This window comes from Leucoraja erinacea, chromosome 4, assembly GCF_028641065.1.
Source record: "Leucoraja erinacea ecotype New England chromosome 4, Leri_hhj_1, whole genome shotgun sequence".
NCBI classification, from domain to species: Eukaryota; Metazoa; Chordata; class Chondrichthyes; order Rajiformes; family Rajidae; genus Leucoraja; species Leucoraja erinaceus.
Window position 1 is genome coordinate 82,904,780 of NC_073380.1, and position 27,556 is coordinate 82,932,335.

At 45.2% G+C, this 27,556-nt stretch overlaps 1 protein-coding gene across 1 annotated transcript in view; it reads right to left on the bottom strand.

The window, feature by feature from the left end:
* rspo2 (R-spondin 2) overlaps nt 1–27,556 on the bottom strand; it is a 100,032-nt gene that overhangs the window by 13,326 nt on the left and 59,150 nt on the right. Inside the window, exons 2-4 of the mRNA XM_055634677.1 lie at nt 26,545–26,733; nt 19,332–19,475; nt 17,493–17,681 (exon numbers count right to left, since the gene is read on the bottom strand). Coding sequence (XP_055490652.1) covers nt 17,493–17,681; nt 19,332–19,475; nt 26,545–26,733 — 522 coding nt within the window. The remainder of the gene's footprint in view (nt 1–17,492; nt 17,682–19,331; nt 19,476–26,544; nt 26,734–27,556) is intronic.

A 27,556-nucleotide genomic window follows, 5' to 3' on the forward strand; every position in this document is an offset into this window, starting at 1 on the left:
AACTGATTCAGATGCGATGTTTAAGAGCTGATTCAAAGAAGGCACATATTTTAAAGGAGTGACAAGATACTTGCAGGGGAATGTGTGAGGTGATTATTATTTGTCTTCAGTTTTAGCTTGAACCAGGACATCTGAAGATTCAATGTTTAATATAGTAATTGTGCTAATACTGACTCAAACCAACACGTAATGAATATCATCCATTCCGGAGGTTTTATTTTTCTGATGCCATTTAAACTTCACTTGAATTTCAATCACTTCAATGTAAAAGTAATTGGGAATGGGGAGCAATGGAACAAAAATGTGCCCTCGGTACATATTAACTGTAATATAATAATGTATGCATGTTGGTAGGTGCAATCAAAACAAAGATTTTATCATTGTTTTGTTAAGAATACCACAGAAAATATTATGTACTCTCCAGATCACATTTAATAGAATAATATTGCTTAAATGTATAGTTATTAGACTTTGCATTTTGGAAAAGTCCCAGCTGAGAGAAAGACAGCAAAATACTGAAAATATTGGGGGTGAAAATGACTTCAGGACAGTTTGTTAGGAAAATGAAGGAAATGGTAACAGAATACATACAGTTGAGTGAGTATAATTTTATGGATGAGAAATTGTGTTCAACCAAATGATGACTTCTTTGACAAAGTAACTAGCATGTTAGATAACAAGGAAGCCAATGGATGGAGCAAATTTTGTCATACAAAATTTAGTCCGTGAAGTGCCCCATTTTTCACACAGAGGTTGGTGGGCAGAAACCTGAGGAAATAGTTGTACAATAACAACATTTAACAGCTTTTTGGACAGGTACATGAATAGGAAAAGTCTAGAGGGATATTAGCGAAATGCGGGCAAATGGAACTGTTAAAGATGGGACATCTTGATCAACACGATTCCCTGGGCCGACCCTGGATAAAGACTGTAATGTAACTAAGGAAAACGCCAGTGCAACTCCCATTTTGAAAATTGAAATTAAAGCTTGCAACTTTAATGGAACACACCCAGATGTAAACGAGGCATAAATCAGCTTGAAGCATTAGGATGCAAAGAAGCTCCAAGCTTGCATTCCATGTCTCATTAGTGTGGATTCTGTGGACTTCAAACAATTCGTGTCAGAAGTTTCTTAAAGCTTACTGGGACTTCGAACTATTAGAACAGGAAATGCACGAGAACAGAGCCAGAACAGAGCCATAAACAATAAAAACACTCAATAAATTGTAATAAAAGACCAAAGTTATTTTAATTTCAGTCATCTATGAAGGATTGAAAGATGTTTGGCCTATACACTTGCCATTGCTCCTGCCATTACTCCCTCTTCCAGCTCTTATCCTTCCACCTTAGGTTTTCAAAATTTCCTGCAAATCTTTTCAAAAGATCATGCACCTACTGTCCTTTCAAACAGCACGTTCCAGATCACAACAACCTGTAGAGCAGAATTAATCCCCCCTCTCGTCCCCCCCAACATCCTACTCCAATTGCCAATTCCCCTCTTTCCATGTCTCTTGGTCACCACCTGACATTTACTCCAGCAAAACCCCTCATGGTTTTAACACCTCCATTTAATCTCAATAGGAACAACCCCAGGTCTCACAATCTCTCTAAGGATCTGAACAACCCCGCACAGGACTGTTCCACCAAAATCGCCCCTGCACCCTCCCTATGCTCTGAAGAACCTTTCGCTAATTTGGTGCCAGAATTTGCACCAGGACCATGGTTAAGTTCCAAGTAATTATTTATAAGAGGTTTAAAAATGTTGAGGTCTCCAAACACACGGCTGATGCCCTGGCATTTAAGAGTTGAATGGTTTCTAGGAAAGGAGTCTGCTGGAACAAACCAGTTAGACGTAAGTAGTTCCAGAACTCCCTATGGCCAAGAGCTGATGAAACCCAAACATTATTAAACTGCATCTTGTTGAAGAGCTCCGCTGCGTTGCTGTTTGTGGTTCTTTAGCTGATGAAGTGATTGAATAAATTGGCTCTTCTCCCCCATTTACAGCCTCTCAGCTCAGTCTAGCAGAGCTGCTAAACAGCCAACCTTGCCACTGGACTGCTTCATGCTAACACATCCTTGCTAGTAGGTGACGGTTTAAAAAATATCATTCTTCCCATTCACAAAATGGTTTTGAAGCCAATTATAACATAACATTTGTGTTTGATATACTTCAAAACAGATGATGATGATTAGCAGAGCCTTAATCAGTAATTAGAGGACTAATATCAGTGTATTAACCACAGCAAAGTCTCCTTCGGTCTGCTTTACTATCTTAGTTCTGAAGTTTTATGCTTACATGTTATACATCAAACAGTCCATAGAAATTGGTACCAAATGGTCTTAAACTCTTGGCTAACCTACCACGATATTCCTGCTATAGACCTTCCAATGAGGTCTACCAACATGGTTGAGTGTCAGGCCTTCCTGGGACATGAGTATTGCCAGCAAGTGCAGCATTTATTGCCTGTCCCAGATCACTCCATTCTCATATGGGGGTGAGCTAGCTGCCTTGTTGAACCACTATGGGCCTTTGGTGAAGGTGCTCCCTCATGCTGTTAGGGTGGGAATTCCTGGATTTAGACAAGTCTTGATATATTTCAAACTCAGGATGATGAACCACATGGAGATCTACCTGCAGGTCATGGTATTGCCCTGCATTCTAGTGGGTTGAAAGGTCAATTGAGGTGCTAGGACACTGACCCCTACTGCCGTGATAGTTTCACCCAGCAATTGTGGAAAGAGCATTGAAGTCCAGAGTGAGAGTGAAATTAAAGGCAGCCATTAGCAAAGATCCTATAGCGGAGCAAGATAGATCACTCCTGCTAAATGCAACGGGCTGACGTGTAATACACAACGGAGCGGAACGTGGGCTTTTTTTTCATCCATTTCCGTAACCTGACCCGACCCCACCCAACTCAGTGTAATCAAGTTGCGGAGGAACAGTTTGTGTTAACAAATTAAAATTCTGTAAATGAGGAGAAGATTTTTACCAAATAACTTTTATTTTTACGAGGATGCTTCCGTAACCGGCTTCCAACTCCGCACTAGTTATCTTTGCTCCGCTATGGGATCTTTGGTGCCGAGACGGAAGCCGGTTATGGAAATGGGGCCGAAAATTACTCATGACCGTACCACGTCTTTTTCGTCGAGTGGTCTATCTTGCTTGCTATGGGATCTTTGGCCATTAGCATCACACCAGCCATGCCTGGAATCATGGGAGAAGACATCCCAAGCTGGGAGCCAATTTCCACTACTTGCCAGAGACCTCATTCTAACCCATCTGCCAGCCTCTGTAATGCCCCTGTCCCACTTAGGAAACCTAAACGGAAACCTCTGGAGACTTTGCGCCCCACCCAAGGTTTCCGTGCGGTTACCGGAGGTTGCAGGTGGTTGCCGGAGGTTGCAGGTAGTGGAGGCAGGTAGGGAGACTGACAAACACCTCTGGGAACCTCCGGGAACCGCACGGAAACCTTGGGTGGGGCGCAAAGTCATCAGAGGTTTCCGTTCAGGTTTCCTAAGTGGGACACGGGCATTAGTATGTAACATCCAAACATGAAGCGGGTTATTGTGAGAATGAGGAGAGATAGAGTGTGAGAGAGAGAGAGAGAGATTAGTTAAAACAAATGTAGGTCCCTTGCAGTCAGAAACAGGTGAGTTGATCATGGGGAACCTGGATATGGCGGACCAATTGAATAACTACTTTGGTTCCGTCTTCACTAAGGAAGACATAAATGATCTGCCGGAAATAGCAGGGGCCCGCGGGTCAAAGGAGGTGGAGGAATTGAGTGAAATCCAGGTTAGTCGGGAAGCGGTGTTGGGTAAATTGAATGGATTAAAGGCCGATAAATCCCCAGGGCCAGATAGGCTGCATCCCAGAGTACTTAAGGAAGTAGCTCCAGAAATAGTGGATGCATTAGTAATAATCTTTCAAAACTCTTTAGATTCTGGAGTAGTTCCAGAGGATTGGCGGGTAGCAAACGTAACCCCACTTTTTAAGAAGGGAGGGAGAGAGAAAACGGGGAATTACAGACCAGTTAGCCTAACATCGGTAGTGGGGAAACTGCTAGAGTCAGTTATTAAAGATGGGATAGCAGCACATTTGGAAAGTGGTGAAATCATTGGACAAAGTCAGCATGGATTTATGAAAGGTAAATCATGTCTGACGAATCTTATAGAATTTTTCGAGGATGTAACTAGTAGCGCGGATAGGGGAGAACCAGTGGATGTGGTGTATCTGGACTTCCAGAAGGCTTTCGACAAGGTCCCACATAAGAGATTAGTATACAAACTTAAAGCACATGGCATTGGGGGTTCAGTATTGATGTGGATAGAGAACTGGCTGGCAAACAGGAAGCAAAGAGTAGGAGTAAACGGGTCCTTTTCACAATGGCAGGCAGTGACTAGTGGGGTACCGCAAGGCTCAGTACTGGGACCCCAGCTACTTACAATATATATTAATGATCTGGATGAGGGAATTGAAGGCAATATCTCCAAGTTTGCGGATGACACTAAGCTGGGGGGCAGTGTTAGGTGTGAGGAGGATGCTAGGAGACTGCAAGGTGACTTGGATAGGCTGGGTGAGTGGGCAAATGTTTGGCAGATGCAGTTTAATGTGGATAAATGTGAGGTTATCCATTTGGTGGCAAAAACGGGAAAGCAGATTATTATCTAAACGGTGGCCGATTGGGAAAGGGGGAGATGCAGTGAGACCTGGGTGTCATGGTACACCAGTCATTGAAGGTAGGCATGCAGGTGCAGCAGGCAGTAAAGAAAGCGAATGGCATGTTGGCTTTTATAGCAAGAGGATTTGAGTATAGGAGCAGGGAGGTTCTACTGCAGTTGTATAGGGTCTTGGTGAGACCACACCTGGAGTATTCCGTGCAGTTTTGGTCTCCAAATCTGAGGAAGGACATTATTGCCATAGAGGGAGTGCAGAGAAGGTTCACCAGACTGATTCCTGGGATGTCAGGACTGTCTTATGAAGAAAGACTGGATAGACTTGGTTTTGGCTACTCTCTAGAATTTAGGAGATTGAGAGGGGATCTTATAGAAACTTACAAAATTCTTAAGGGGTTGGACAGGCTAGATGCAGGAAGATTGTTCCCGATGTTGGGGAAGTCCAGGACAAGGGGTCACAGCTTAAGGATAAGGGGGAAATCCTTTAAAACCGAGATGAGGAGAACTTTTTTCACACAGAGAGTGGTGAATCTCTGGAACTCTCTGCCACAGAGGGTAGTTGAGGCCAGTTCATTGGCTATATTTAAGAGGGAGTTAGATGTGGCCCTTGTGGCCAAGGGGATCAGAGGGTATGGAGAGAAGGCAGGTACGGGATACTGAGTTGGATGATCAGCCATGATCATATTAAATGGCGGTGCAGGCTCGAAGGGCCGAATGGCCTACTCCTGCACCTAATTTCTATGTTTCTATGAGAGAGAGAGAGAGATTAAGTGTGTGAGATATAGAGTATCAGAGAATAGGATGATTGAGAGGGCGAAAAAAGTAAACGAGAGAAAGGAAAAAGAGAGAGAAAAAGAGAAAGTGAGAGAAAAAGAGGAAGTGAAAGGAGAAAGAAAGAGAAAGGGAGAGAAAGAGCAAAAGATTAAAAAAAAGAAAAGCAGATAAAAATTGTGTGCATGTGTTAAAAGACTGGTTCAGGAATGTGAGCTCTGGGAACACAGGCAATGCAGTTTGGTGAGACCTGGAGCACAGCAATAAAAGGGAAAGTTGGACTGAGGGATATCTCAATAATTCCCACATTCTAGATATAACGGGGCAAGTCGGGAAACTGGAAGATGCAAAAGTAACCTAGACATTCTGCAACTGCATTGTCAATGTTGCATGAACTAACAGCATCTACCATGCCAATAACAGCTCTGGAAACTCATTACAAAAAGTAAATTCCTTGTGATGAAGATACAGCTGAACAACAGCCTTATATGTTGCAGAAACAATATCCACTACTTGCTAATTCATCAAAGAAAACCATTGCAATTTTGGCTCAGTCCGGGAGTCCACGGAATTTCCACTTTCAGATGGGCAAGTATTTCCTTTCACAACTTGCCGTCTGTTGGTTGTCCTGTAACACTCTGCAATCCTGCCTTGTGCCAGAGCTCCTGACTTCTGCCCACCTGCCATTACATGTTGAGGCTGTGCAGGCCCTGTCTTCAGAGGAGCTCAGCTTTTACGCACCACGGTTCACCACGAGAGCATGGCCTGTGACTGGGAGTTGGCTCGCTGTCAGACAACCTTCATTTTCCTGTAGCAATCCACTCCTTACTCACTGCTTGAAAGCTTGAAATGGAGCCAGCAAGGCCCCCAGTCCAGCAAGGCCTAGCCAGCAAGGCCTCCAGTAGCCAGCAAGGCCTCCAGAGGCCAGCAAGGCCTCCAGTAGCCAGCAAGGCCTCCAGTAGCCAGCAACAGATCAAGGTATCAGCAGGGCTCAAAACAAATCTTTGTTCTCAAAGATTGAAACACGGAAACATCACAGGGAGACCGCTACTGGTTTAGTTCCGGAGGCCCTGTGACTTCCCTGTCCGGACCCCACCCCAATGTGAACTCCTCACAAAACCCCGTCAATAACAATGATAGGTGCAAAAGTCTCCTTTGAACTTCAGTCTTTTGAGAGACTTGACTGAAACAAGCTCCATGCCTGAAGCAGGGAGAGTGGAATATTTGAAGTAACCCAGAGATGGTCAAGAGTGTGAAGACATTGAGTCTGGTCCCAGCAACCTACCCTATACTCTCACAGCCAGCTTTACTGTCAGCAGCTGGGTCAGACCACAGATGCGTGGGCCAACAGCTACAAAGCGTCTGAACTTCTGAGACGAGCTAAATTACATGCATGCAAGAGCAAAGTACAAGGTACACCTCGTGCCCAAGAGGAAAGCTGTAGGAATCTGGCAATTGAGGGAAACATTTAACAGTGAGTTAGTGATGTAAAATGCTTGTGTATTTTCACCAGTGAGGCTTTCATTAGGCTATTTGTCTGCTTGATCGGTCCCTTTTAAGCAGCCAACACATGGACCACTCACCACAACAGTTCAGAGGCAGGCAGAGAGCTGATGCACTTGTTCTAATGAACTGGGGCCTTTCTCAAAACTCAACCCTTCCTGTGGGACATCAGGTGGAACGGGGGGAGCTGGCACACCAGCCTTAGCTCTGTCCCACAAACTCTACCATTGTACGTTGGAAATATGTATTGTGGGGAAGGAAATCATTCTGATGTGGAGGTGAATTATTACATATCCATGGACACAACCACTCTGCCCAAGTCTGGCCAAGTGAGCAAAAGGAACATTTGGAGTTTCCCTCAGGGTAAAGACTCCCAAGTTTGGATAGGACACCCACTGTTTTAAAATTCTTAAGGGGTTGGACAGGCTAGATGCAGGAAGATTGTCCCCGATGTTGGGGAGGTCCAGGACAAGGGTTCACAGTTTAAGGATAAGGGGCAAATCATTTAAAACCGAGATGAGAAGAACTTTTTTCACACAGAGAGTGGTGAATCTGTGGAACTCTCTGCCACAGAGGGTAGTTGAGGCCAGTTAATTGGCTATATTTAAGAGGGAGTTAGATGTGGCCCTTATGGCTAAGGGGATCAGGGGGTATGGAGAGAAGGCAGGTACGGGATACTGAGTTGGATGATCAGCCATGATCATATTGAATGGCGGTGCAGGCTCGAAGGGCCGAATGGCCTACTCCTGCACCTAATTTCTATGTTTCTATGTATAATCTCACACATTGTCAACTGGACAATGAACCCTCCAGCACATTCACTGGGCCTGACTGTTACAGGTAGCTGGAAGGAGGTAGTCTTGATGTCCAACAACACCCACCCAATGTTTGCCTGTTACCTGGGCTCTGTGTCATTTCAATGAGCAGAGGTGGAAATCTCTTCCAATTGGAAATGTAATACTGAATGTTTCCTGCAGGAAAAGCTGTAGACCAATCATTTCCAAATCTGCCTGTCTCCAAAATGTTAGCTCCAGCAGTTGGCCACATCAGGGCAGCAAGCAACACCAGATGTGGCTTTTCCGTTCTTAACCTACCTGCGGATACCAAGAGATCAAAGTCCTCCTTCTATGTCTTGTCCATGATTCAAGATAATCCTGCTATGGTAATAATGAGGGGATGCTGCATAATTGGAGTGGTACTGAGAGACTGCTGCACAGTTGGAAGGACAGTACTGACAGAGTGTCACACAGTTAGAGGGACAGTATTGAGAGAGGACAGTTGGAGGAATTATCTTTCAAATGAGGCTTCAAACAGGGATGCCATTTATGTTTTCAATTGGAACATAAATGGAATCTTTATTAGACTATATGCAGGAACGCTCCCCATTATCCCGGCTAATATGTCCTTTAAACCACAGAAACAAATGTTGCCTGTGGCAGATGTTTGAAAATCAGCTACTGTGCTTGCTCCACATAATGCCTACAGTTCACTAGATGAGAAGCACTGGGACACTTAGAGTGGTAGTTGGGCTGGTTATGCAAAGTGACTGCCTCACCCCGTTGCAGGCATGACCTCTTCCTGAGTTGATTCAGATTATTTCAAGGAAGTGTCAAGTGCAAAATGTGGTATTTGTATTAGGTTCCCGAGCAAATCTGAGTGGACAAAGTGTTCTGGTATATGCCACAATCATCCAAACTCAACCAAATAAAATTTGATCCCACTGAAGACTCCAGTTACTAAAAACAAAAACAAAAACTCCCATTTCCCTGCTGCTGGAAATTAGATTAAGCTCAAATGTGTGTTGAAAACAATACAGCCTTTGCACTAAAATAGAGGATAAACTGAGCAGTGCCTTAGGAAGACAGACCCAGGTTGAAACCTTAATCCTTTACAGGGTGTCTGTGTGACCAGGAAAGGTGTGATTCCCACATAAACACATTAATCCACATCTCCCATGCTAATTTTATATCCTTATATCATTTTATCCTAATGGATGAGTGATGCCCCCAAATCATTGCCTAATGTAAAAAGTCGTTCATCCAGGCAGTGAATGAAGAGTATAATGGAATTCAAAAGCAGTGGAAAAAGAGGATGGAAAATAAATCAATAATATATATTTAGTTTCGGTTTATTATTGTCACGTGTAGCGAGGTACAGAGAAAAACGTTGTTTTGTATGCTATATAACAGATCAGATAAACCATACATAAGTACGATCAAGTTTAGTGTTTTTCAGCATGTAAAGATATTTCAAGCCCAACAGGTCATTCCCACTGAAGCATTCTCATTGCTGTGCAGTGCCAAGTTATGCATAGTCTTCTTTAACACATTAATTACTTGTGTTACCACTTTCAGGAAGCTATGGACATACACCCCAATATCCCTCTGTACAGCTCCAGCCATTTACTGTATATTTGACCTCCCAAAGTGCAGCACCTCACACCTGCACAGATTATATGCATTTGCATTTGTTTGTCCGCCCCAATTTCCAACTTCAATTGACTATTTTCACAAGTTTATGTTTTTCCATATCTTACGATGTTATGATTGTGTTTTGTAGATCCCTGCTCCACTTGGCCTGCCTCATTTCCTAAACCTAGATCCAGCAATGCTACCTTCCTTGGGCCAGGAACCCACTGACCAAGTTCTTTTCAACATTTGTCAGAAACTGCTCGTCAAATTTCCCTCTCCTATGCTGTCCTAGTCATATTTGACCAATATCACAAATCTGTAGCTTTTGCATATCTGTGCAATGTCCAAGAAAATGTGCTCCTCAATATCCTTCCCATTGATCGCCAGCCACTGGAACAGTCCCTGTGGCATTGTCACATCTCCACTGCATCTTGGATAAAAATACTGATTCTCTCCTTTACTGTTCGAGAGAATACTCCCCACCTCAAAAAAAATATCCTCCTTGATTAATACCCCACTCTTCCTAAACACCTTGCCTACATGATTATTTGGAACCCATCACTCCTTTAGTGTTGCCATGACATCGCAAATGCAGGTGGGTAACTGGCTGCAGCTCAATAACCTTATTTAATGCACTTCTTGCAGTTGTGTACTGTAAACGCACTGTAGACCCTTCTTAGACCTCCTCTTGTTCTCTGTCAGTCTGGTCCTAACTGAAATCTTTCTATTTCTGTTTCTGCTTCCAGTTCTCTGTTTTCCACCTTATTTCTTCTTTCCAATGCTTCTTTCCTGTGGCTAATCGCCACCAGGTAGTAGAACCTCTCCCCATCTCTAGCAAAACTTCATGTAAAGACACTGGTCCCAGCTCTGTCGAGGTTCAATCCATCTGGGTTGTGCAGGTCCTACCTCACCAGACCCAGTCACTCCTCCACCAATTGTCCATCTGCACAATGTTTGCACTACCCTCCTGATCACTACCTTCAGTACCTTCAGAACGCTGCTTAATCTCTTTACTAACTTCTTCAAAGTTCTGCTTGTCGGCCCCAATCCCTTTTCTTCCCATGAAGTCTTCATGTCACGGAAATACATCAGCAGCCACATTACAGAATCTTTTCTCAATGAATTACAGAAATGTAACATCAGGGAATGAGGCCAATCAGCTGATCCAGCCTGCAACAGCTCAGTGCAAGACCATCTGCCCCCTCCACAGAAGCCTTCAAATTCCTTCCTCTCATATACCTATCTCTCCTTTTAACAGGATTTGAATCTGCTTCCTCTATTCGATCTGCATTCCGGACCTAACTGTGACAGAAAGGTTTCCCCTTATCACTTTTGCCAATTCATTCATTCTCTGACCCCTGGTATTTCCAAAGTCTCCTTATGTCAAGTTAGTTTGAACCTTCCCACAGCTCCAGAAAACTTGCCTGCGAGGATGCTGCTCCCAGTTCTGTTGGAGTTTAATCCATCCACTCCTCCAGAACCAGCCTGGATGTTCAGGAATCAATTCAGTAAAGCTCCTCTGCTCCCTTCCCAAAAACGTAATCTCTTTTCTGGACTGCACACTGTAGTCCAGATGTGGCTGATGAACAGTTTTGTAAAGGTTCCTTATGACATTCCTTGGCTTTGAACACTATGCCTTTATTCATTAAACCCAGGATCCTGTGTACTTTATTTTCCTAATTTGCACTGTCATCCTCAATGAACATTGCACACTTATATCAGGACTCTCTGACTTTAGACCTTATAGATACAGCATGGAAACAGGCTCTTTGGCCCATCGAGTCTGTTCCGACCAGTGATCACCCTATGCATTGACTGCTACTATCCTACACACAAAATAACTATCTAACAAACATGTCTTGTACATCCAAGGTATTTATTAATAAAAACAGTAATTAGAAACATAGAAACATAGAAATTAGGTGCAGGAGTAGGCCATTCGGCCCTTCGAGCCTGCACCGCCATTCAATATGATCATGGCTGATCATCCAACTCAGTATCCCGTACCTGCCTTCTCTCCATACCCCCCCTGATCCCCTTAGCCAGAAGGGCCACATCTAACTCCCTCTTAAATATAGTCAATGAACTGGCCTCAACTACCCTCTGTGGCAGAGAGTTCCAGAGATTCACCACTCTCTGTGTGAAAAAAGTTCTTCTCATCTCGGTTTTAAAGGATTTCCCCCTTATCCTTAAGCTGTGACCCCTTGTCCTGGACTTCCCCAACATCGCGAACAATCTTCCTGCATCTAGCCTGTCCAACCCCTTAAGAATTTTGTAAGTTTCTATAAGATCCCCTCTCAATCTCAATTCTTGGGGAACACCATTGTACACCTCTTCCAGTCTGAAAATAACATCACTTTTGATCCCCATTTCCTGTTACTGGGCCAATATTATATCTGTGCTGCTCCAGCACCTTTTATTCCATGGCCTTCAATCTTGATCACAAGCCAATTGTGGCACCTTCACACTGTGAGTCAGGGGAGATGGAACCGAGAGATATGAAGGGGTACATAGATCAAACTAATGAAAGATATACAAAAAGACAAATCAAAGTCAGCAACGATGATCAAGGAAAGGTGGAGCCCACAATGGGCTATTGTTAGCAGTGGGTAAGGTGATACTGAGTAATGCATACAGTGAAACTCAACAGGCCGAGTGAAACTAAATATGAGGCCTAAGGTGGGGGAAGGACAGTGAGAGAGGGGTTACTTGAAGTTGGAGAAATCAATATTCATACTGCTGGGTTGTAAGCTGCCCATGGGAAATATGAGGTGCTGTTCCTCCAATTGTCGTTTGGCCACACTTTGACGGTGGAGGAGGCCCAGGACAGAAAGTTTAGTGTGGGAATGGGAAGGGATGTTAAAGTGTTTGGCAACCGGGAGATCAGGTGGGCCAAGGCAGACTGACTCTTGGTCTGAAGAAGAGTCCAGACCTGAAACATCACCTATTCCTTTTCTCCAGAGGTGCTGCCTGAGCCATGATTTACTCCAGCTTTTTGTGTCAATTTTTGGATCCAAGGATAGTTGGGAGATCACAGCTGGCACCTCTGCAATTTATTCCCTCCACTCAGCAATTTATCACAGGCCAGGAGAGGCATCTATTCCCTCTTGGTCCCCATTTAGAATCCTCACCACCTGAGCCTCCTGCAGCTTCTGCTCGCTAGGTGAAGACCTGTAAGGTACTCAGGTCTTATCTCATCCACTCATCCATACATTTTTTTTTTCATTTTTGGATTAGCATTTCTAATTTATTTTGTGCACTCGTTACACCGAATGTATCTTTCTAGGTAGAATCCACAGAATAGCAATTAGGGAGAGTGTCAGCATTAGTTCAGAGATACTGCGTGGAGACGGGCCCTTCACCTTAAAGGTAGTCTGGACCGAACCCGGTTCACCGGCGCTGTTAAGGCAGCAACTCTACCGCTGCGCCAGTGCCGCCCTGAACACATATGATACATAAAACCTGGGCCCCCAATTCGCAATCTTATCCCACAGCGGCATGATAACCAAGATAAGCAGCTGGTTGGATTTTGAGATACAAACTAGTTTCTGTTGCAATTGTAGCCCTCACACTCCCAGTCTAATGGAACGTCGAGTACCTCACATTGAGATTTAGACGCTTCTCTGGAAAACGATCGTTAATTTGATCACCAGATTACAGAAATACTGTGCGTGATTGTCCACTGAACATTCCACAATCACATGTGCAGCGTTCCTCGTTAGATAAAGATCTGCAATGTCCCCAAAAAAAACCTTCCTCCTTGCCTCCCGCCCCCTCCGACACCCACAGCTAATAAACACAGGAGAAACGTTTAACGTTGAGCAATAAAACTTGGGCTGCTCATAAGTTTTCAAAAGAAGAATTAATTTTCCATCCAGCACCAAAACACAAACTAGTTTCCTTTCCAGACGGATCACACTTCCAAGAGGCCAGTGAGTCATGTAATTCAAAACATACACTGGCGCGCTGGCGTGTTCCTCCACAGTTTACAGCGGTTTTGCTCTTTCCTCCTTATTTGTTTGCTACATCCATAAATACCGCATGGTTTCTAATTAAAATACTGCCTTGTTCTCCACCCAGCAGGCGCGGAGAGAGGGCAGCGGGGAGCACTTTGTGGCAATGATCTGGTTGCAATGACAAGCAGCAAACTAGCGGCAACTGAGGAATCTTCTCACGTCGCGCTGGCAAAGTGCGGACAACTGCAGTGAACTCCGCAGAAGTCAACGAGAGAGTCACGGTTCCGGTTCCCTGCTGACCTCCCGATGCCCAAGCCAACAGTTAGCTCGATGCCAGACTGGAGGATCTGCGAGAGGTGTCTCTCGGTTGAATTAGAGGCAAATGGCCTGCGGGATGCAGGGTAACAGAGCGGTCAAGCAGAGACATTTCAGAATGAATTTCCTTTCAAAAGAACTCTCGACTATTTACAAGATTAATTTAAAATCTCCAATGGCTTATTCATTTAAAGTGCATAATGATGTTTGAAACTGTTTTGGATCATTTTAAGATTTTTTTAAAATTTACTTCGGTTTCTTGGCCTGGGAAATGCAATCTGTTGAAACCGGCACAGTCCACGGGCTATGCAACACAATCTTTGCAGGAGCGCTGTCAGTAATGTATGGCTTGCTACACGGCCCTTGTGCGGCACGCTGTACAATCACATCGTGGCACGCTATACGGAGAGTGAGTGGTAGCGTGGCGTATAACAGCGAGTGTGTGATGCATTGTACAGTCAGTGCTTGGCGCCCTGCAGGATAGAGTGGGGTACGTTATATAGTCACTGAGTGGAGATTACACCGTCGAGGTAGAGTGAGCTATGCAATCACTGAGTGAGGTGATGTAGGGTCACTGGAGAGCGCTTGACACCCGTGGCGTGTTGTGCTTCCCAATCAACATGTGTCCCGCGGGACATCCACGGGACCGCGCAGTTACACGGACTGCACGGTGTTTCTACCGCTGTCTGATCACTTGGTGTACACTCATTCACTGCGCACCGGGCTGTTAAACACAGCACACTGGGCGGACACTGAAGAGACCCAAGTTATAATGCCAGCGCGGTCGCTGCAGAGTAAAACTGATGTGAATCGTCTGGATTTAAAAGGGAGCTGGTTATCGATCACCGATGATGGCCACAGAATCAGCGGTGTGGTCACCACCGGCCGTGGCGTCCTGGGCTTTTGACGCAAACATTCACGCACTCTCCAAGTCCAGGGGAGCCCACACAGAAACTGCTGGGGCTGGAGACTTGAGGGATCAAATATATATATCCCAGCAAAAGTCTTTGCCCCTGTCCCACTTAGGAAACCTGAACGGAAACCTCTGGAGACTTTGCGCCCCACCCAAGGTTTCCATGCGGTTCCCGGAGGTTGCAGGTGGTTGCCGGGGGTTGCAGGTAGTGGAAGCAGGTAGGGAGACTGACAAAAACCTCTGGGAACCGCACGGAAACCTAGGGTGGGGCGCAAAGTCTCCAGAGGTTTCCGTTCAGGTTTCCTAAGTGGGACAGGGGGAGAAACCAAATGAGATCGGTGAAGGGCATCTTGAGGTTCAACCTTGTTGGGAGTGTGGACATGCCATCTGGTACATTGTGCATACAACGCCGAACATATATACTGACTGTCCTGTCAGTACCCAGCCTCAATAAACATCAGGGCCATTAAAATAAAAGGAGATTAAAAGGAATAAAGGGGAAAAAACAAGGTAATAAGGAATGTTGTGGAATTCTGGTCCATTTCAGCAAGGGGGGAACTTCTTTACTCAGAGAGTGGTAGCTGTGTGGAATGAGCTTCCAGTGAAGGTGGTGGAAGCAGGTTCGTTTTTATCATTTAAAAATAAATTGGATAGTTATATGGATGGGAAGGGAATGGAGGGTTATGGTCTGAGCGCAGGTATATGGGACTAGGGGAGATTATGTGTTCGGCACGGACTAGAAGGGTCGAGGTGGCCTGTTTTTGTGCTGTAATTGTTATATGGTTATATATGGTTATATGATGTGGAGAAAGGGTGCAGAGGAGTCTTACCAGAATGATGCCTGGATGAGTGGTATTGGCTACAGGGAGAGGTTGGACAGATAGTATTGTTTCCCCAGGAATGCCATAGGTTGTGGGGAGACCTGATAGCAGTTTATAACATTATGGGAGGCACAGATAGGGTAGACAGTCAGAATATTTTTTCCCAGGATGGAAAAATCAAATATTATAGAGCATTGCTTTAAGGTGAGAGGAGGAAAGTTTAAAGGAGGGTTGTGAGTGCCTGGAATTTACTGTCGGGACTGGTGGTTGAAGCAGATACATTAGTGGTATTTAAACAACTTTTAGGTAGGTATATGGATTAGGGAATGGTGGGATATGGGTTATGTGCAGGTAGGTCTTGACATCACATTCAGCACGGACACTGTGGGCTGAAGGGCCTGTTCTTTAGCTATACTGTTCTGTGTCCTTTCTGTCCTATATACTGCTGGGTGCAACAGTTCATCAACATACTCAATTGCACACATTTAACCACCTCTTTAACCAGTCTGGGCCCAGCAAAGGTGCAACGTCCTGGTGTTCTTAGTGTCCTGTGTTGAAGAATACTATGGACAATCTGATGTTTTACATTTCATTCTTACATTGTTACCAGGTTTACATAGAAACATAGAAAATAGGTGCAGGAGGAGGCCATTTGGCCCTTCGAGCCAGCACCGCCATTCATTGTGATCACCATCAATCTCCCGTGCCTGCCTTCTCCCCATACCTTGTAACTCTTGTAACCAGCAACAAGATATTAACAAAATGTATTAGCTCATGGGTTCCTTCTTATAGACTTTAGGGCCTAACTATTTGCACCATTTTTTGCATTAGTATTATCCCAACTCTGTTTTGAGAAAGCTCTATAAAACAACACACATAGAAACATAGAAACTAGGTGCAGGAGGAGGTCATTCGGCCCTTCGAGCCAGCAGGAGGCCATTCATTGGGATCATGGCTGATTGTCCCCTATCAATAACCCGTGCCTGCCTTCTCCCCATATCCCTTGACCCCACTAGCCCCTAGAGCTCTATCTAACTCTCTCTTAAATCCATCCAGTGACTTGTCCTCCACTGCCCTCTGTGGCAGGGAATTCCATAAATTCACAACTCTCTGGGTTTGTTTTGGATTTTATTAAGTACATCCTTCCTGGACAGGTATCACTGATGTCTATGAAAATAAATACTCCAGAAACAATCAGCTTGAAGATCTTACATTGGTACCAGGCCTGGTGTTGCCAGGTTTCCTGGAAGGAAACCCAAACTCTAACAATGCCCAACATTTAGAAAGTTTCTTGAGGCTGGGGTAATTTACTCATGGGGTGCAGTTCAGGGGCACCAAGAGCTGACAGCACCACAGTGTTAGGATTCTAATAATGATGTACTCATGGAGTAATTTGTCTTGTTTTTTCACATCATGCACACGTCTGTCACAAAGAGCATTCAAAAAAAAGGAGAGAGAGAGAGAGAGAGAGAGGATAAAGAAAGGGAAGGGAAGAAAGAGGAAAAGAGAGAAAGGGGATGAGATGATGTGGACTGAAAGAGAAAGAGGGAGAGAAAGAGAAGAGAGACAAAGAGAGAAATGGTAAGAAGAGAGGAGAGGAGAACGAGCAGGAGGTAGGGGGTGAGAAAGAGGGAGATGGAACAAGCAAAGGGAGAGTGAGAGAAGGAAGACTTGGAAGCAAAACTCCAAACCACCACAACAATGTTGGCTGCACCTAGTCTCTCTTCCTGGATGAGGTTAATCCTGCACTATTTTGCTCTTCAAAAAGAGTAGAGTCCCACTACACCAGGAGGTGGCTATCGTGGAGGCTCTTCCCAAACTCATGGGCAGGGTTTACACCTCATGCCCAGGTACAGCAGAAGCTGCACTCAAAGCCATCTCCTGTACCTACTGAAAATCAAGGATGGCACACCATGCACTCCACTCCTACTACTAGAGCAACATTGAAGGAGCAACACATAGGTGGAGAGCAGTGCTGAGAGAGGGCAAATGAAAGGAACCGCTGATGCTGGGAATCTGAATTAAAAACAGAAAGTGCTCAAAACACTTAGCAGGTCAGGCAGCATCTTGGGAGAGAGAAGCAATCAATGTTTAGGATTGCCGACTTGCTCAAAGACTCCCTTACCTCCTGGACAGTGCCGCTTTTCCATTTTACATCTCCTGGATTCTGCGATGGTTGGACAGGGAATGGTATCCCTCGCTGGCTTCTTCACAATCTGCCGTCTCCTGGTTTCCAGGCCCCACTTGTAACCGCACGTTTTTTCATTCTTTATACAGGTTCCCCAGCTGCTCCACGGTCCAACCTCACAGCCCTCTGAAGACAAGAAGCATGCAATGTTAGGTCGGGCACAGATTCTGAGAAATTCTAAGTCTCAACTGCATCATAGTTTGCCACACTGACTAGTGAGTCCCTCACCACACGTACATCCCAGGTGTCAGCAAACCTGGGAGGGTGGGATTGAAGTCACTAAACCTTCCGCATGTTGCATAATATTTGGAGTCAAATATTCCAGGAGTACACTGTCAGGCTTTTCAGAAAGGCAAGCAATTGGTCCAAGGACAAGTTCCAAGGCATTCTGTTATAAAGATCGGTCATGTTCAATCAATCAATCAATCAAAACGTTATTGTCATTTAGAAATACATCGATATATGCAATTCTAAACGAAATTCCGTTGCATTTGGCTCCCCATGCAACACAAAAATAAACAGAAGGATAAAATGGATAAAAAGATAAAATAGATAATAGTGGCGGCCCATTTACATGGCTTTCAAGTGTCTGTTGGCTTGTGGGAAGAAGCTGGTGCAAAACCTTGACGTTCTGCTCCTTATGCTACGATGTCTTTTCGACCGAGGGCAGCAGAGTGAACAGTCCATGATGGAGATGTGTGGGGTCCTTTATAATGCTGCTGGCCTTAGACAAGCAACGTTTGCTCGCAATGTCCCTGATTGAGGGGAGAGAAGTCCCGATGATTTTTTGAGCCATTCTCACCACTCTCTGCACGGACTTCCAGTCGGAGGCTGGAAGGGCAGAAGTTGACCGAGAGGGAAGAATCAAAACCCGATGTTACACAGCTCTAGGACACATAGACCCCAGCATAGACGGCCACAGTATATGCAGGACTGGTATACACAGCTCCGGTGTATGCAACCCATGTACATGCAGCCTCTGTATTAGCAGGCACTGGTAAACACCATCCCAGTATATGTATCTCTTGCATTTACCAACATCAGTGCTTGGGAGGGCAAGACTGACTTTGGTGAATGGAGGGAGTTGGATCTTGGTGCAGTGCAAAAAAAATTACAGTGGCTCAGAGGATTAATAATGGTGGTTTTACTCAGCTTGTTTTTTATTCTTGAGGTTGCTGAACCTTTTCAAATGATGAAGTGAATCCAAGAGAGAGGAAAGTGCTACTAGTGTTTATATAGAACCGGGCACTTTAAGGCATTCAGGAAATGCTTTGCCATACAGAGAGCAGTGAAAGTTGGAACTTGCCCCCCCCCCTCACCCCACTTCCCCCTCCTCCCCCCCCCGCTCCCCCCCTCCTCCTACCCCTCCTCCTACCCCCCCCATCTCCATCAGTGTAGCTGTGGGTGGCAGGGAATGTGGAGCTTTCAAAGTTGAGAACGATATATTTTTGATCTATTTAGTAGCTCAATGCATTGTAACATGATTTGTTACAGATGTCCATTCTGGCTGTTCCAACTTTAGTACAAATTCCACAATGGCTATTCACAATATTGTCGATACTTTAACACAAACTCCAAATCGCAAAATTGTAATGGCCACCAAATGTACTCATTTCCTAACTGAGGAAAAGCAGTAATTCTTCAATGTACCAATTGCAAGAAAATACAACTAAATGTATTAGACTGAACACAGGGTGTTAATAAAACTTAAACAGAACCATTTGCTGGAAACATACACTATCCCCTCTTTAAGGGGTGTTACACAAAATCACTTACCCACACATTCCATGTGCTCTTCCAATGGTACAAATGCTTCAGGGCATTCTTCAAAGCAACGCCCCTTGTGCAAGTAAGAACCAGCTTTGCACTTTGTACAAAAGTCTTTGCTGAAACACGTGTCACAATTATCTATTTTACATCCTAGGAGGGAAATTAAAACAGAACAAAACTACTGTTAGAAAGAAAGTGGGTGTAGGTCTGCAAATCTCACTAGAAAAGTGCAATCAGATCAGATTTTCTTGCAAAAACTAAACAGGGAACGAGAGGGAGTATCACCAGGTACTGAAATGGAAAGCAGCTGCGGTCAACTGCCTCCCACACAACTTTAATTACAACTGACCCATTTAATACAGGACTCGCATCCATGCTGCAACACCACATTAAATACACTCCCAGGCAGGACTATAACCTCAAGCACTGCAACATTTCAATTAAAAAAAAGGACCGAGGCTGGGCATGATGTCAAAAATAATAGCAGACCCGATTCCCCTGTTCAAGCCAGTCTGCATTTAATATAATTGATCATCCAGAGGAGCAGCTATCAGACCAAGCTGAGCCATGTTGGGAGGGTTTGCTTAGGTAGCCAAAACTACCAGTAGGGTTAAGGAGCATCTCACAGTGAAAAGGGAGGTGGGAGAGTACAGGGAGGGAATTCCCAAGTTTGGGGCCCAGGGAAGATTTAATTCGGGTAGGATTGAGAAGCCACTATTGGACGTGCTTAGATATTGCAAAGAACTGCAAGAGCGGAGAGAGAGGGGGTGAGGGTGGTGGTGAGACCATGGGTGGAAGGTGGAGGGATGAGGACATCCCTGAAATAATGTAAATGACCTATGAAACTGAGTGAGGACGGGTTGTAACTTCAGTTCAGACTTCTGAAGATTCAGCAGTCCCTTGGTACTACATTAAATATTAATTTAGACCGCAGCTTCAAACCACAGCCTCAAACCACATCCTTCTGACAGAGCCGAGTGTGCAGACCAACAACACCACAAAAGTAGCTAGAACCATAAATCTCAGCTCGCAGAGGAAAAATACAGTTACTATTGTTATCAGGAAGGTGTAGGAGGAGCTGAATATTCACAATAGCAGGTACACAAAAATGCTGGAGAAACTCAGCGGGCGCTGCAGCATCTATGGAGCGAAGGAGATAGGAGAAACCCTTCTTCAGACTCATGGGGGATGGGAGTGCTTCTAGCCTAATTCCTAACTCTCCTGGTGTGATGGAAGATGCCTTTGGGCGCAATGTAGCCGGGACTCCTCGCTTTACCGAGAGAGGGGTAGAAAGCGGGTGGTAGTTACAGAAGGATAGTGTGTGTGTGGGAGAGAGATGGAGTACAAGTGAGAGAACGAGGGAGAGAAAACAGAGAAAGTCAGCGATAGGGCAAGGAACAGGGTGAATAGTGAGCGATGTAAACAGAATGAAGGACAATGTCCCTTGTTCACTATTCACTGCTTTCTCTGCCACTCACCTCCCAGAATGAATTAGCTAGACTTATCGTAAAAGTCATGCTCCATGTAATATCCCTTCCCTCGATATACACGGCTTTATTATGCCTACCATCACGCTCCCTCCTCTCCAGCCTCTGTGCTCTGTTGACCCTTCCCTATTTCAGCCTGGTGCCTCTCTATCCTTCACTACACTTGCCTCGCCTCTGTCACAAGACCCACCCCATGTCTCAACCCCTGTCTCTGGCCCCCGGCAAACACTGGGGTCTCTGTCGTTGGATCAGCTGCTGCTGGTGAAGGACACTCTCACATCTAACTCCACCTCCTGTTGGATGTCGAAGATGACTAGCCCCATTTCGTAGCAACTGTAACAGGTGCTCTCAATGTAACAGAAGCAATGATGCAAGGATGTAGCACGGCCTTGGGGAAGAGCTGGAAAATCAAACATCACGGACCAAACATCAGTGTCTTGGAGACAGCGAAAACGACTAACGTCACTAAGTCTGAACACGTGCGTTTTTTTTAGCAAATACTCTCCGGTTGACAAATTATAAAAGGAGATGTTGACACTTCGATTGCATTATAAATAAGTCACTAATGGCAAATTGCAAAAAAATATATATATACTTTGAAATACAAAGAATCAATAAATCAATGAAGCAGAAAAACATAATTGTTGGCGGAATGTACTAATATTCTGAGAAACCAAAGCAGTGAGTGAACCAAGTACGCTGAAGGAATGATGTCAGGCCACATTAGCAGAGAGAAGGGCAGGATGGCACAAGACGAGGGTCTGGTGTTAGCACTGGCCAAGACCACAATGAACTTGCAGGCACTTTGAAACATTGAATTAAAATTAAATGCTTTCAACCAATGATCCATGTCTGTTACTTGCCAAATGTTTTCTCTCACAAGGTGGTAAAGCAATAGAAATTTGGGTTCCCTTTATTCAAGTCGATCCTTACTACGGGTGCTGTCTGCACAGAGTTTGTACCTTCTCCCTGCGACCACATGGGTTTTCTCCGGGTACCCTGGTTTCCCCCCACATTCCAAAGATGTACAGGTCTGTAAGTTAATTGGTTTCTGTAAATTCACCCTAACATTTAGGACAAGATAACATAGAACTAGTGTTCGTTGGTCAGTATGAACTCAATGGGCCAAGGGGCCTGTTTTCATGCAGTATCGCTAAATTATACTTAACTAAAGTCAAGTTTATTGCAGTTTGCACAAGTATGGTGAGGTATAGGTACAATTAAAATCTTCATGGTAGCTCATTCTCCTCCCCTAAAAAAATAATACTGGCTCCCCCATTGCATCTACTATGTTCTACTGCAGTTGTACAGGGTCTTGGTGAGACCACACCTGGAGTATTGCGTACAGTTTTGGTCTCCAAATCTGAGGAAGGACATTATTGCCATAGAGGGAGTGCAGAGACGGTTCACCAGACTGATTCCTGGGATGTCAGGACTGTCTTATGAAGAAAGACTGGATAGACTTGGTTTATACTCTCTAGAATTTAGGAGATTGAGAGGGGATCTTATAGAAACTTACAAAATTCTTAAGGGGTTGGACAGGCTAGATGCAGGAAGATTGTTCCCGATGTTAGGGAAGTCCAGGACAAGGGGTCACAGCTTAAGGATAAAGGGGAAATCCTTTAAAACCGAGATGAGAAGAACTTTTTTCACACAGAGAGTGGTGAATCTCTGGAACTCTCTGCCACAGAGGGTAGTTGAGGCCAGTTCATTGGCTATATTTAAGAGGGAGTTAGATGTGGCCCTTGTGGCTAAAGGGGATCAGGGGGTATGGAGAGAAGGCAGGTACGGGATACTGAGTTGGATGATCAGCCATGATCATATTGAATGGCGGTGCAGGCTCGAAGGGCCGAATGGCCTACTCCTGCACCTAATTTCTATGTTTCTATGTTTCTATCTACCAGCAATTCTGTCACCTCCACAACATGCAGTGTCTCCAGAAACAAAGTGGGAAACAAGTGAGAAAATTATTTGGGATTTATAAGTGGCAACAAAAATTTTCTTTGAATACCATTCATGCTTATTAAAAAAATAAGTCACTTTGGAAAGAAAAGCTTTTTCATCTACTGACACCTCATATCCAATCAGGTAATAAAAATATTATATCCATTTTCATTTAGTTAACAAATCCATGAGCTTAGACTTGTAACTTCTTTAAAGTTTAAAGAGTTTTGGCATGTCACCAGACACTCTCAACAAACCTCTACAGATGCACTGTGGAAAGTATCCTGACTGGTTGTATAATGCCCATATTACAGCAACTCTAAAGCAGAGGGATGCAAGAGGTTACAGAATTTGCACTCACGGACCCAACCCTCCCCACCATCAGTATGAGATGTTGCTTCAAGAAGACAGCCTCTAACATCAAGGAACCCACAATCCGGGCCATATCCTCATCTCACTGATGCAGTTGGGCAGGAGGGACAAACACCATCTTGTTCAGGAACAGATTCTTTCCTTCATTTATCAGATCTGGAACTAACCTGCACAGCCCTAATCCTACCTCACCAATGGAACACTGTAGACTACACTGTAGTCTTGCACTACAATGGACTATTTTTTCTAATTGTGTTCTGCACTAATGTCTTTTCTGTCTTTTATTCTTCACTGTCGTATAATTGATGCTTTGTGTATTGTCTGAGGGTATGTGCCTGTGATGCTGCTGCAAGCAATATCTTAAATGTACCTCTACATCACTGCACTTGTGCAGATAATAATAACGTTGACTTGACTGAAGATAAGGAACATTGGCACAGGATGGTAGGTGGCATGGGTTAGGTGATGAAACCTCTAATTAAACCTCCAATCAAAGAAAGCACCCCAAAAGCACTACAGATGGCCTCTAATCTTTGCCAAAGCCACCAACAATAACAGGGTTCTTGATATGGTCCCAGGGTCCTGTGGTGGAAATTTACTATCAATGGTCTGAGACTCCAGGGCTTGGCTACCAGGACTAGGGCCTCAAACACAGCCCACTGGAGGCAGTGATTAAATCTTGTCCTCAATTAATAACAGTAAAGTGGACAAAGAGATCCAGGATTGCTGGAACATAAACTATAAACAGTTGGCATGCAGGTACAAGAAGTTAATTCGGGAGGCCACTGAACATCAGTCATTGCATGAGGTTTGGAGTATAATAATAGGGAATGTTTGCTGTAACTGTGCAGGATGCCAGTGAGACCTTGTGTGGAGTACTGCACACAGTTTGGGTCTTCTGATTTAAGGAGGTCGTTACTTGTTTATGATGCAGTTCAGAAGGTTCACTGTGTTGATTCCCGGAATGAATGGGTTGCCACATCTGGCAAGGCTCTGCAGGTTGGGCCTCGGCTCCTGTGTGTTTATGAGAGTAAGAGATTGCCCGTTTCCAATGGGCACAAGGAGGAAGTCTTCTCAGTAGGTTTTATATCTTTGAATTCTCTACCTCACAGAATGGAACAAAGGGGAAGTTTGACAAGATGTTGGCGAGTTGTTGATGCAGGGAGCTATTGGAAAGTGGACTGAGGCCAAGATCGGTGCAGCCACGATACTGAATGGGGAAAGGCTTGAAGAGTCAAATGGCTGACTCTTAATTCTTTAAGAGTGAATCTTTTAGGTTTACACGTCAGCAAGACCTGAAAAGGTGGCATAAAACACTCATTGAGGAACACCACTTCACCCCACTCTCATCATCACCCTCCACCCCATCATCACCCCACCGCACCCCAGCACCACCACCCTCCCCAGCACCACCACCCTACCCTGCATCAGCACCCACACTCCATCATCACCCCCACTGGACATCAGCACCATCACTCTACCTCCACCACTACCCCTGCAACATCACTCCCACCTCATCAGCCCAGCACCTCTTTCCCTACACCAATCTCCACCCCAATATTACCAATCTACCACCACCTCATCCCACCTCTGCATCATCACCCCCAATGAATAGTCAATCCTCCATGCCATCCCTAATCCAGTCTCCACCCCAACATTGCCCCTTCATCCGAGCCCCAACCCACCCCAGTATCAGTACTCCATCTCTGGCACCTATAGGGCCTGTACATCACCTATACATCACCCCCACCCATTCTTATCCCAGAACCCCCAACCCCACCCCTTCAACACCCTCCAGCAAACCCTCACCCCAACATCATCCTTATGCCCCTGTCCCACTTAGGAAACCTGAACAGAAACCTCTGGAGACTTTGTGCCCCACCCAAGGTTTCCGTTCGGTTCCCGGAGGTTTTTGTCAGTCTCCCTACCTGCTTCCACTACCTGCAGCCTCCTGCAACCTCCGGGAACCGCACGGAAACCTTGGGTGGGGCGCAAAGTCTCCAGAGGTTTCTGTTCAGGTTTCCTAAGTGGGACAGGGGCATTACACACCTTAACTCCAAGATCATTCTTCCACCTCACCCCTAATCCAGCAACATCCCTCCACATCCACTTCCATCACAGCATTACCTCTTCACCTAACCTCCACTTCAACATCACCACTATCTCCGCTCCCCCACCCCCACTTCAGCAACACCTCTCTATCCAACCCCACCCCTCGCCTCCCCGGTGACCAGCAATAACGAAACAAGTGAGAGGAAGTGTCAGGGCCACAAAGAATTTAGGAGAGTGCCTCAGAGGTCTTAAAGCAAATCCAGGGGCCTCACTGACAAACAAAAAATGCAACCACACTAGATGCTCATTTCTAACTTTGTTGAAACTGTGCCAAGAGAAAAGCCAGTTTGAAAACCACACCAGGCACCAACATAAATCAGAGTAAAAGCAGCGACGCAGAGCAAATGTGACCCAGTAGAACAAGGTGTATTCCTCAAGCCTTCCAAATAAAAATGACAACATTCCCAAGGAGTGAGCTTACTTCAGGCTCACTCCTGTCTGACCAAATCTAAGGAAGTACATTCTTGCCATAGGGGGAGTACAGAGAAGGTTCACCAGACTGATTCCTGGGATGTCAGGACTTTCATATGAAGAAAGACTGGATAGACTCGGCTTGTGCTCGCTAGAATTTAGGAGATTGAGGGGGGATCTTATAGAAACTTACAAAATTCTTAAGGGGTTGGACAGGCTTGATGCAGAAAGATTGTTCCCGATGTTGGGGAAGTCCAGGACAAGGGGTCACAGTTTAAGGATAAAGGGGAAATCTTTTGGGGCCGAGATGAGAAAAGCATTTTTCACACAGAGAGTGGTGAATCTCTGGAACTCTCTGCCACAGAAGGTAGTTGAGGCCAGTTCATTGGCTATATTTAAGAGGGAGTTAGATGTGGCCCTTGTGGCTAAAGGTATCAGGGGGTATTGAGAGAAGGCAGGTACAGGATACTAAGTTGGATGATCAGCCATGATCATATTGAATGTCGGTGCAGGCTCGAAGGGCCGAATGGCCTACTCCTGTACCTATTTTCTATGTTTCTATGTTTCAGCCCAAATCACTCAGATAGGAGTTTGCACCTTCTCCCTGTGACAGTGTTGCGTGGGTTTGTATGTTAGGAGTGGATGTTAAAGTGGGGTAACATTGACGAGTGAGAACGAGTGATCGAATGGTCAGCATGAACGTGGAGGGCCAAAGGGCCTATTTCCATGTTGTATTTTTCAATCAGTCAAATGTACTTTTTGCAGGTTCAGTGTGAAAGGTCTGAATGACCATAAAGGAATCTAATCTAACAGAGGGGGCCATGCAGAAGGCCCAAGCTGTACATAAGCAGAACAATTTTTTCATTCCCCATATACAATAAAGTAAGACCTACTTGCACATCTGTTCATTTCTGGTGCCCGCAGACCGTAGTACCCCGAGGGGCAGGAGTGGAGACATTCCCCAAACTGACGCATGCCCTGCCGCCGTAGGTAAAAGAACAGCTTCTGCTGGCAGCTGAGGCATCCATTATCCTTCGAACAAAGGAGACAGCCTTTACAGATTGGGTACAGTCCAGTGTTCGCTGTAGAACAACAGGGGAGATAATCCAACAGCAGGGTCAAGAGCTGTAACAAAAGCTCACACCAAAACCACATCTCGACAGGCATGCTGAAACCCCGCAGATGGCTGCACGCTGCACGGGACATGCATAAAACAAGGTGGCATGTGAGATGGCAATGACTGATTCCCACCATTAACGGACGAGTCTATCCTGGTGTGCACTACCTAGAGTGTCGTCACCCCGAAGCAACTGCCACCAAGCCACATCTGGGGGTGTTAGGACAGAGGTCAAGGGCACGGTTTGCGGACTGGTTTTAAGAGGCGTCTTCTAGGAGAGCGAGAGACAGTGAGGGTTAGATGTCCAGAGCTTGGGGCACAGGCAGAGGAAGGGATGGGTGGTAAGGGTAGAGTGATGGGAATTGTGGGGGGGGGGGGGGGGGGGGGGGAAGGGAGAGGATTGATCAGGAGGGCGCAACTGGAGAAATGCAGACACTAGGGAGAATTAAACTGGGCGGAATTACACGGAGGAGAAACCATCCTATTGAAACATAGAAACATAGAAATTAGAAATTAGGTGCAGGAGTAGGCCATTCGGCCCTTCGAGCCTGCACCGCCATTCAATATGATCATGGCTGATCATCCAACTCAGTATCCCGTACCTGCCTTCTCTCCATACCCCCTGATCCCCTTAGCCACAAGGGCCACATCTAACTCCCTCTTAAATATAGCCAATGAACTGGCCTCGAATACCCTCTGTGGCAGAGAGTTCCAGAGATTCACCACTCTCTGTGTGAAAAAAGTTCTCCTCATCTCGGTTTTAAACGATTTCCCCCTTATCCTTAAGC